Source organism: Zootermopsis nevadensis, unplaced genomic scaffold (genome assembly GCF_977971745.1).
Source record: "Zootermopsis nevadensis isolate Lab colony 2312 unplaced genomic scaffold, Znev_1.0 Znev_ptg000031l, whole genome shotgun sequence".
Classification (NCBI taxonomy): domain Eukaryota; kingdom Metazoa; phylum Arthropoda; class Insecta; order Blattodea; family Termopsidae; genus Zootermopsis; species Zootermopsis nevadensis.
In genome coordinates this window covers 5,666,641-5,678,801 of record NW_028259163.1, presented here as the reverse complement: position 1 = coordinate 5,678,801, position 12,161 = coordinate 5,666,641, and the positions used below count along the sequence as shown (strand labels likewise).

The 12,161-nt window shown below is 33.5% G+C and overlaps 1 protein-coding gene across 5 annotated transcripts in view; it reads left to right on the top strand.

Annotated features, from left to right (window-relative positions):
* Positions 1-11,316, top strand: part of LOC110834438 (cytochrome P450 4c3) — a 28,861-nt gene extending 17,545 nt beyond the window's left edge. For all 5 annotated transcript variants that reach the window (XM_087359494.1, XM_022073584.2, XM_022073583.2 and 2 more), the window contains 7 exons: positions 771-897; positions 2,232-2,298; positions 4,074-4,183; positions 6,516-6,584; positions 8,335-8,503; positions 9,874-10,053; positions 10,503-11,316. In XM_087359494.1, the coding sequence (XP_087215620.1) occupies positions 771-897; positions 2,232-2,298; positions 4,074-4,183; positions 6,516-6,584; positions 8,335-8,503; positions 9,874-10,053; positions 10,503-10,660 (880 nt within the window). In that variant the 3' untranslated portion in view covers positions 10,661-11,316. The remainder of the gene's footprint in view (positions 1-770; positions 898-2,231; positions 2,299-4,073; positions 4,184-6,515; positions 6,585-8,334; positions 8,504-9,873; positions 10,054-10,502) is intronic.
* Positions 11,317-12,161: the final 845 nt, after the last annotated feature.

The window sequence follows — 12,161 nt, the reverse complement described above, 5'->3', positions numbered from 1 at the left end:
AATATCTTACTGTGCATTAGCAAATCTTTAAACTTAGGCGTAATTTTCATGAACACTTATTGTTATTTTTTTTAGAAAATGTATTTTGTCTTTGTTTTTTTCCCAAACACTAAATTTTGGAAAATTATTTTTGGTTCAGTCTTCACGTGACACAACAAATGTGCCTGCTTTTGAAAGAACACGCGCAGTTTCGTAAATAGCGAACAATGCCCAAAATAATAACCACGTCTATGATAAAATACCATCTCTCAGATTTATAACAGTGTTTATTAAGATTAAAGAATTGTCTGACCTGTATTGGGCAGTCACTTTTTACATAAGCCACGGTATTAATGTTTAGTCCAGTCTGGAATTCCATTGATTACCGTTTTACAGGGAGATTTTATATATTTATTCGTATTAAATATTTATTTTGTAATATTAGCGGCACCGGTGATTAAATAAATTCTGGAACATTCGCCAGGAATTTTTACTTTTTGAATCACGTAGTGACGTCAGAGTTGTCAGTTACCTTTGGGCGTGTGTGGTTTATCTGCGCCGATGGACTGGTAGCGGGGTTTCTGATGATTGGCCACCGCGGTCACCGGACTTCACTCCCCTATTTACGTGAAAATATGGTGTATGAATTTTCGATACTGCTAGATGCATGGATGACTCTGAAATTCTTCGTTAATAAATCAGAAATTGTGTATAACAGTGAAATTATTTTTTTATGCACTAATTATCGTTTTTCTATTGAAAACTTTTCTTTCTGGTATTGTTGATTACAGAATGACAAAAGTTATAGTGAAGAGGCAGTTTTCTCCATGGCTATATAAAGATTACATTTACTATTTATCTCCATTAGGACGAGAACAAGTTCGACTCCAGAAATTTCTACACTCCTTCACCAACCAAGTAAGTGGGTTAATTTTCCTTATGTATCGCATGACATTGAGTGAATTATTAGTTAACAGTCGACTTTACTGCTATAGTTTAATGGGAATTTTTTCACATGAAATAATCCAATTACAATACCAACCAAAAATTTTCCTTACACATACACTAAGAACTTTTACGTCATCATGCCGATAGAAAGAGAAACTTTCAAAGTTTATTTTACATATCTCATAAATTCTCTATGTGTCCGCCCGAAAATCGATTTCCGCCCATCCCGTTGCAGTATGTCACGATCGATCTGTGTCATGACCGCGATGATTCGTCTTTGCACCTCAGATAGATCCCGCGGCAAAGGCTGTACTAAGACCTGGTGTGAGATCAGGTGATCGGGGTGGCCAACGAAACAGCACATGATCATTGGTAGCCATGCGTCGGATACAACGTTGTGGCAAATCCTGTCTGAGTTAGCCGCGGACGAAACGGTGACAGTGTGGCGGAGCGACCATCTTGCTGACAAATAGTCATCGCTGAGGAATTAGCCATTCCTGTATGATATCAAGATAGGACGAGCCAGTGACGGTTGCCTTGGTAAAATGCCTTCTCTATTGCTAGCGTCGTTATTTCACTCAACTAAACCTCATACGATATGGTGATGTACTTACCCACACCCTGGCGGCAATCCACGAAACTAAACGCCCACGGCACGTACCAACAAACTTGGAGAGTTTCTTTTACTATCGGCATGTCCTATGTTACCATCCATTGCACCATTCATGTCTAGCGATTTTTTGTAATGTCTTAGGGAATTATGAATAACCCTGTATATATATATAAAAACCATTAAATATTTTGACTTATTTTGTTCATCTTTACTTGCTAAATATTTACAACTGCATAACGCATATTGTTAAACCAGGTAAAAATTGATTCGCTTGTAATACTCAATAATTCAGTAGTCGGTCCCTTATAATATTTTAAAACCCAAGGATGAACAAAAATGTCGAAAAATATTGTGGTCCTTGTAATAAATTCTGTCTTCGTTCTTAGAGTCTCCTTGGCTTCATATATTATTTTAAACTTTTAATCACGTTTGACTTGGACCCTGGGACTGTGGGTTTGAATCCCACTCAAGACATTGATGTCTGTAAGCGTCATTCTATGTTAAGTTGTCATAAGTGGGTGGAGGTCTTATGACGGGCTGGTCAGTCGTCCAAGGAGTTCTAAAAAATGTCGAAACTGATTCACAATTTCAGAAGTAATTCTGAAATTGTAACAGATCACATGGGCCTAATCCGTAACAGTATTAAGAAGGATAATATAGATAGAATTATAGATAAAACTACTTGTTTCAGGTCATAAAAGAGAGGAGAGAAGAATATAGAAACAATATTAAAAGCCAAGAAAATAATATGCCAAAAAGTATGTATTAACTATATTCAAATGGTTGCAAGTACGGAAGAACAGATAAGTTGTTATACTCAAGGGCTGTGTTCGTATGAATTAGTGAATCTAAAAAGCGTAAAATATAAAAAAAAATCACATTTTATGAAGCCTTCAAGGCGACTGAGTATAATGAATTCTTCTCGGGCTACCAGACGTGAAAGGTGGTTTAATGCAGAAAACACCCAACGATTGGAGAACCGGCTAGGTCCTCAGGGTACTCAAGTACTCCATACCCTGAGGAAGAGTGGTTCTTGAAACGTTGTGTTTTCACCATTAAACAACTTGACAATTCTGCTAGTCCGAAAAGAATTAGTTATAAAACTCGTAATTTTTATGGGAAAATGGCGACAGAATCCTTTCATGCTAAATTTATTATCTGAGCATACCGCTACAAGCCTAGAGACGTTTCGACGTAGAAAATGGACTATCAACTTTTTCGTGTATAGGATAGTTATGTTGCTAATGGCACTGATATAAAACCGCGTATATGCGAAAACGCGGATATCAAAACGACAGGTGCCTACTAAAAATTCTGAAGCTTCTTACGATGGTCTCGGGTTCGATTCCCGGCGGTGCCCGAATTTATAACTTGTGTTGGGCAAGGCCGTGGTCTAGGCAACACGGAGTTTTCCTCCGTGGCATCCCAACAATTACTCCATTCACACACAGAAGAAGGCAATGGCAAACCACTTCTGGATCATCTGCCAAGAACGTATATGAACAGGTCCCAGTCCGAGAAAAGGATGGAAGGATCCTGTTCATATGGACCTGTCGTCAGACAGAACACTAAATAAAATAAACTTTGTCACACCCAGTGGTCTTGTAGGTGGTTACTAATATTTCAGAGAAACGTGTCTCCTCGACTTTCAGGGTATAAGGGAAGGTACTTCAACTATACGCTGAATGTGGAGGTAATAATTAAAGCAGCTTTAATTCTGCCAGTTATAAATTTGCGTGATGATGTTAAATTCACCAGGAACACAGTGAAAATACCTTTATAAATTCAGCGTTTGATTTTTAAAATTCGTAATTTTAAGAATATTAAAGTATACTCTATAATATGTGTGCAATATAAGCAATATGTTTAACGTGATATAAAGTTTAGATTTTTGTTTAAAAATATTTATTGAAAATACACAATTTTCAGCCATTGAAAAATGTGTTACGTAACATGGGAAAATATCGTATTTCATCGATTGTAAGCCGTATAGCACGTATAGGTTAATTTGTATCTTATATGCGTCATGTTTGTGTTTGATTAAATATATTTATTTTGTACAGTCTATACACAAACGTTCGAAGTTTATTGGTGTTGTAAAAATTATATAATATCATTATAATATATTGCATCAAATATCTAATAGTTTTTAAAATATTTTAAATTGATAAAAACCTGAAGACGACGGTATTACCCGTCGAAACATGTCGTTTTAATAAAAGCGCTAAAAAATATAATGTAAAATCGTATTTACGATTAAGAGCGCTAATATAATATTTTACACAACAAAATGTTTTAATATTATATAATTTTTACAACACCAATAAACTTCAAACGTTTGTGTATAGACTGTACAAAATAAATATACGTATAGGTTAATTAGTGCGGAAGTCAAAAACCTGCTTTAGATTCTACAAACGATATAAAATCCATGTGCTGGAATGTTTAAAACCTTGATCTGGATGTAAATGTTGTTAAATCATCACTGCCAGGTTCACAGATAATGGGAAATTGAATAAATTTTAATATTCAGGTAAGAGACGTCGTTTAGCTTTTCTGGATCTGCTGATTGAAATGTCAGAAAATGGAGGATTACTATCTGATTCTGACATTCGAGAGGAAGTAGATACTTTCATGTTTGAGGTGAGTTCTAATCTTCGCTTTAAGCTTTGTAAAGCACAATGTCAGCTTATACATAACCACTTAATTTAACATTAAAAGATTCTTCATTTCACATAAAGTATCTTTATTTAGTTCGTATGATTTTCATAATAAACATCAATTATTTACCTAAACAGCATCAACTAATCTTTTTAATGTGCATGACTTGTTTTCTTTGAGGTAGGAACTGTTTTTAAATGTTATTTAATATAAGTTAGTGTTTCAAAAGTTGACTTATATTTAGTTAAAATTTGTAGCTTAGATGCGTCATGTTTGTGTTTGAACTAAGTATGTATTTATTATTCCAGTCTATACACAAACTTAATTTAAAATGTTGTTGTTAAAATTATAGCGCTTTTCATCGTATTACGACGTTACATTTATTCGGCGCTTATTATTAACGACATCTTCAATACAATACAGTTTATTGACCCAACCCCGTAAAACAACTTTCTCCCTATATATACAACCAGCATTCAACACACATACCCAGTCACAGATTGTCATCACCCGATAGCAGATGTAGGACACACCACACATCACAAAATTGGTATGTTTCTTATATTTTTACATGTATATGTTTCTTTGTGTTTATTTTCTATGTCAATTTCCAAACTCATTTCATAATAGTAATTAGACGTTAATTTCACAGAAAATGAACATCTGACCATAGACATGCAGAACATTACGAAGACTGAAAAACCTACAAAAGAAAATCTACAAAACAAATCAATAAATCAATAAATGGTTGCATTAAAATAAAATATATAATAGTTTTAAAGATATAAAAAACGATAAAAACCTGAAGATGATGCAATAATAGCATCGAAACATGTCGTTAATAATAAGCGCCGAATAAATGTAACATCGTAATACGATGAAAAGCGCTATAATTTTAATTTTAACAACAACATTTTAAATTAAGTTTGTGTATAGACTGGAATAATAAATACATATATTTAGTTAAAATTGTTTAACACAGATCCCCTCTCCACATGCCATTGCGTCAGACATGATTTTGGGTACAAACGCTTATAGGCCTATTTTACCAGTCGGATCTATTCATAACGTAACGCGACTTTCGGTGGCCAGTATCTTAATTGAAGAGTCTTTGAGAATTTGATAATTCGATTATCTAGTCGAGAAATTAGTCGACTTTATTTCACACGGAGATTCATTACTAAGTTTACAGGAGAAACTGAATCCTATCAAGATGTATGAAGATGATCATTCTCTGGTATGTTACCCTGTATAGTCTCGTAGATATTCACCGACGTTTCAGAGATGCTTACAGTGGCAACGTGAATTATTAAAAAGATGTTTACAATTCACAGCTGCACACTTAGTATTCTAAAGATTTGTTTTAATATTATTATCCGATTCGGGTATTATAATTTGAAATGTATTTGATTCCTCATTTCTCTCTTGCGTAAAGAAAAATTCCCTACTCTTTTAAGAAAATGTTCTTTGAACACTGTAATAACATTTGGTGAAGAGAGTATAAATCATGAAATTTCACCAAACCGTTCACAATCACACTCTCCTGAGCGCCATCTTGAGAAAACACCCTCAATCTGTGAGACGTAAGTTACCCAGAAACTTCGCGTAGACGAGACTATATTTCTACAAAATTTTGGTGTCTACCTACAATTCCACAAGCATTACAACGAAGAACTTCATCAACCCACAATCTACTATCTTTCTTTTGTAAGGTAGTACATTTGCGTCATATTGTGAATTAAGTTAATATTTTAATATTTTCCGTCAAATCACAATTTTTAATAAGATAATAAAATATAAAATATTTAAAATATCATTTCACGTTCCGCGAACGTGAAATGATATTTTAAATATTTTATATTTTATTATCTTATTAAAAATTGTGATTTGACGGAAAATATTAAATATTATCTTTCTTTTATTAAGAGACCATGTTTCACACCAAGAAAAACAGTTGCCACATACCCGAAATTATTTTTTACTGTTCCAATACTCATTTGTACCTACGATGTCTTTGTACGTACGCCCCTGTGACGTATGCAACCATTGAAGTTACGTGATTCACTACTAGCAGACCGAAAAACGTTCTGATTGTTTTCATTTGATGTAAACTTTACTGGTAATACTTTAAAATCATAGATGTTATAAAATAGTAATAACAAAACAAATAAATGAATAACAGATACGTATATTTTATGTGCTGATTAAATTCAGGGACTAACTTTAGCCACTGGAAAGTCATTGTTCTAATTCAATGTAGTTTAACTGTCTTTTGTACTGGACAGTTAAATAAATTATTTGTTTCAAATTTCAGGGTCATGACACGACATCTCTTGCTATTTCATGGACCATGTATTTACTCGGGTGTCATCCAGAAATTCAGGTAAATTAATTAATTTATAATTAAAAATATATTTGTTTGTACAACGCCTTATATGATTTTGTATAAATTCATGTGTCGACTATTGGGGAGGGGGGGGGGAATTATATCTACTTATATTGGACTTCAATTTAGAATAAAGTTGGTATTATTCCAACGAACATAGTACGAAAACTTCGAATCCCTCAACGATGCCAATGATAAATTTTGAATGTAAGTTAAAGTTCATACTCTACGAATCAAATGTGTGTGAAATTGTCACAATGCCCATATTTCGCAGTGGTAGTTTCCAAAATATTTTAGATCTGTGCTCCTTTTCCGAAATTAATTAATTACGTTGTAATTAATGTTCGTTCTGATCTGAAGCTTTCACGGCGAATAATTATAATAAATTCTTCTCGGACTACCGTCCGTGTAAGGTGGCTTAATGAAGTGTTGTTTTCTTAATTAAGTCATCTTACAGGGCTGGTAGCCCGAGAATAATTTATTATAATGTCCGTTCATTTATCGCCACGTACGACAAAAAACAAAACTGTATTTAAACTATATACAGACGATTATTATATAATATATTTTTAACTTAACCAGGATTGAAAGCAAACCGATTAGAGGTATTCAAATTTTAAAGAGATCGATATTTTTATAACAACACTAAAAAACAAAATTTTCCCGAGCAGTGTCGAAGTTTTTTGAGACAGAGATTTTTTCCGGTATGTCAATCTCCATATATATTCCATATTTTTGTATTAATCTTCACCATAAATCAGTAATCACTAACTGAAACTTTCAAATAAAATTCATTTTTAACATTTAATAAAACAGACATCATTTGTACAGAAATCTGAGCCAGTTGTGTGTTCGAAAAAATTTGATTATTATTCGTCTTAATATTATTTCATAACTTATCCTCGGACATATGAATGTCTGTATCCACATATATTTCCCCATCAAAATTTTGTAATCATTTCTTCCGTTTCAAGGCCGAAGCACGTGACATATCACTAGAAAACAATCCTCATTAAGTAAATATGTGGATGCATAATAAATTATCATAAATATACGTATTCTTTCTATGCTATAATAACATAGAATACAAAATTAAATTATAACTCCATTTCTAAAAAAAGAATTTTTCACAAAATAAACTAATTACGTGCAGTAGAGTCAAATTTTATTTTTAGTTGAATTTTCTGTCATTCGATGACTTATCTGTGTAACGATTTCTGACTTTATGTTTGTATAATTTCATCATTTTATATTTGCATGTTTGTCACAGATGAGATATATGTGGGCTCGGACCTTCGAGAAAACTTTGAAATTACGTATTACGTAGCACGACTGATATTTCTCATTATTCTCCAAAACAAAATTTTTGAGAGATATTTTATATGTTGTGTACTAGCATACATGCACTTTTAATGTTTGTGTGTGGGACATATATTTAAATGTTACATTTATATAGACGTTCACAATCAGCAAATTACTTACGATAAGTTTCACGAAAGTAAAATATAATGCAGTGTATGAATTTGAATCAGAAATGTACAGACATATAAGGCTGATGTGTGGTACGGAAATGAAATAAATACAGTTAAAAAGAGGGAATAAGATAAAATATAAAATGTTTAAAATGTTGGCAGGGATGAAGGTACAAACGATATTATTCCTCGTTATATTTTAAAGAGCATTTTGGCTTCATTTTCCTTCTACTGCAGGCTTCATGTGTAATATTTCAACATTTTGTCCTTTAAAGGAAAAAGTAGTACATGAGTTGAAAGACATTTTCGGAGACTCTGACCGAGAAGCTACTTACGAGGATCTGCAGCAGATGAAATACCTAGAACAAGTCATCAAAGAATCTCTAAGACTGTATCCTAGCGTTCCAGCCTTCTCCAGACAAGTGGAAGTTGACGTAAAGCTAAGTACGTTTGCCTTGTTTCGCATATTATGTAGATTTCAGTTTAATTTTATGTCGAATGAAATTTGTCGGTAGAATTAAATTTGAACCATATCTGACCAATATAACGCATAATTTGTAATAATTCAAAATCTACTTCTTCTTATAAAAAGTTATCGTAAAAAAGTGTTGGTATATTATTTAAAATATAGTGTTGATAAGGCCTTAGAGTCATATTTAAAACATTTTTCGACATGACATAAATTATATAACTGTATAATTGAAGATAGCAAATTTTATGACTATACAGCATAATATATGTAATGTAATTAGCTGAGAAAGATGTACTAATCGATCGAAGTCTATTCAAAATGTACTCAAAGTAATGTGAATTGAAAGACACGTCTTTACCATTATTGAGAAGCTTTATAACAAAGTTACTTCTTAAAAAACACCGTCAGATGTCGTCGACCAAGACTGATGCAATTATGTAATCGATTTATAAAACTTAACATTACGTTCAATAACTTGGCTGGTATTAATTTCTTCAGAAATATACTGCTCGGTAATCGATGAACACTTTAAGAAATATGTTTGAACATCGAAGTTAGCCAGTTAGTTCCATCTCTTACCTTTAAAATCAATGTTTCAAACATGTCCAACAGACTTGTATAACCTCAAACAGAGAATTTCCGAAAAAAAATTAATGCCTTATAATCGACCATGTTACCCCGCGTAATGATGTCACGAATCGATTGCATAAGTGTATCGATCCTAATGGTCGATATCTAACATGTGTTATTTTTAAGAAGTAACTTCTTATAATATTCCACAGTAATGCCAAACACATATCATCTCAGGCTTTAATTAATTACTGTGTTGATATAATATTTGTAATTTTCAGTGAAAGGAAGTGATGGTGGATTTTACAATATTTCTTATTATTTATTTAATGTCATTTCAAGTGTAGAGTGTTAACTCAGAATTAACCACATTTTCGACTAATCGCTTTACTATTGTACTCCGTCCCTTTTACGCTGGTTGAGAACGGGGAAGGGGGGAACACACATTACGGAAGTCGGAACCAACACACACCTTTCGCCTACGTCACTAACTTACGCGCAGAAAGAAAACAAACGCATATACTACGTAAACGAAAGATATTACCGACATACGAACTGAGACATCAAGCTACAGAGTATTACCGCTGAGAAATAATGTTTGTAGTATGGTTAGTATATGCTCCCTTATCTGCTACGCCTTCCAACCTTCAGATTACCTTTTTATTTACTTCTGACGAACGCATAGATTGGCCCCGATTATTGTATTTTATACCGGAGTATAGGTTAATTTTCCTGTTAAAAGTGAATTAATGTCCCTCTGTGTTTATTTCAGAGAACTACACTATTCCTGCCGGGACACAAACACCGATTTTGTCATTTATTATGCATCGTAACCCGAAAGTGTTCCCCAACCCAGAAGAATTTAACCCAGACCACTTCTTGCCGGAAAATGTAGTGAACAGACACCCATTTGCCTACATTCCATTCAGTGCCGGACCAAGAAGTTGTATAGGTGAGAATTGTTTAATTCTTCTACTAAAAATCTCAAGGATAAGTCACTATAATTTATCTGCTGTATTGTTATTTTTCTGGTATCTTATTTTTAGACTAGTTTGATATTTTTTTAGCTATGATCCTGTGGTGTGTCTGGTTTTTAAGTCTCCGGGTGTAATTACATACTTTCTATTTAATCTTTTCTCATTATCTCTCGCTAGCAGTACTTTATTATTTGTAATTAGCCCCTTGTATCAGACTAATCAGAAAAGTCAGTTTCACTTGAAGATGGTAGCAAAACTAGCTATCGAAACGTAGTGTTTACGTTTTTTTAGTGTACTGAACGCACCTTTGAAGCTTAAAATTGTAAAGTTGTTAACATAAAAAGTAAGGTTAGGTTTTCAAATCTTTTAATTAGAGCTAAAGTCTGAGAAATATACTACGATACTTTGAAATATTTGTTAACAGGCCAGAGATTTGCTATGTTTGAAGAGAAAATCGTACTGAGTTCTGTGCTCAGAAAATTGAGACTAGAATCTCTTGACAGAAGAGAAGATGTACCATTACTCCTAGAGTTGGTTCTCAGGCCGAAACATGAACTCAGAATCAAGATTTCTTCACGATAATTATCAATAATGAAGCATAGAATCCTTTTTAATTGTTATGTAACTTCTTTGTACTTTAAGACAGGAAACGTAGTACATAATCCTTCTCTTGAAAACATATAAAATCTAACTGGATTGTATGATCTCAAGTTTTCGCCCTGAGGATGAGGACGAATATGGTTGTCGAAACGTTGGTGTCTCCTTCTTTAAGCCACCTTGCACGGCTGGTAGCCCGAGAGGAATTTATTATAAATGTATCTTCTTTGTTGTCTGTTATTTGTCATATTGGACTCTGTTTTCCGTCCCACAGTTTTAGACACTTCATTTAACAAAGTGAATATGAAAAAATAATCGTTCGTATATCACACACGGCTTTTATGAGCGGGATAGTATTTTTTAATATTATTTTGACTATACATTGCATCAGTAACGACACAAAACAATTAATACTTAATTGCGTTATAAAGTTAAATTCTCGAATAATTTACTATTTGGTTCTCCTAACCTCACATTCCCTACAATGTCTTAACTTTATTTCAACATCTGAAAATAAGGTTATTCCGATTTTAAAAACGAAGAACAACAACTACTATGTTTTATATTTCAAAATATTGTCTTATAAATTCAACCTGTACTCTTATTCCAGAGCAGAATTAAAGGTTTTTAAGAATAAAGTATCTCACGAGCAATGTTTTTGAAAGGTGTTTTCAAACATGGACTTTTAAAGTATATTTTCAAATTTGGATGCTGTGTAGTTTTTCCACGCAGTTTCATTGCCACCTAAGCATGAATCTTGTCCCCCAGCCGTCGAAAACAATACCTTATTAAGAAATATATAAAGGCAAATCATGATTGTTAAAGTGGAGGACTGTACGTGTGATGTGTCATTCTCTGGCATGAACACAGATGTCATATTTGTTCGTCGAGGACAACTTCTTTAGATTCAAGGTTCCCACGGTGGAGATATATCGATATATCGGTAGTGGTCGACTTGCTTGTGATACCGTGTGGTCCTGTATGTGGTTACCAACGTTTTGGAGGAACTTATCGCCTCTTTCTTAAGGATTAAGTGAAAATGGAGGAAATATGTTTCTCCAAAACTGCCTACAAGATCACAGAATGTCAACACCTAGAAAACGATTTCCGACACACGTAACGTTAACAATTTAAGGCCGAATGATTACTACATATTTCACCTGCTTTGTACAATTTGAGATTTTCAAGGTAGTGGGTGAGAACAAAGATGGCTGTCGTCTGGGTTGTAACTCCGTGTAACCTGATAGAAGTTTACCAGCGTTTTAGGAGCTCCTGATGCCTCCATCATCAGGGTGCTACAACCCAGAAGATAGTCACTTTCATTCCACCTGCTTTAACGACCAGTAACTCTTAATTTTATCTCACAATAAATAGTAGTTATTTCATTAACCAGTTGATCTTTCTAATCGTAACGGTTTGTTATCTTTGCGGTACGGACTGGATTCTTAAATATTACTCAACTTAGGATGGTTAAATTATACAAGAG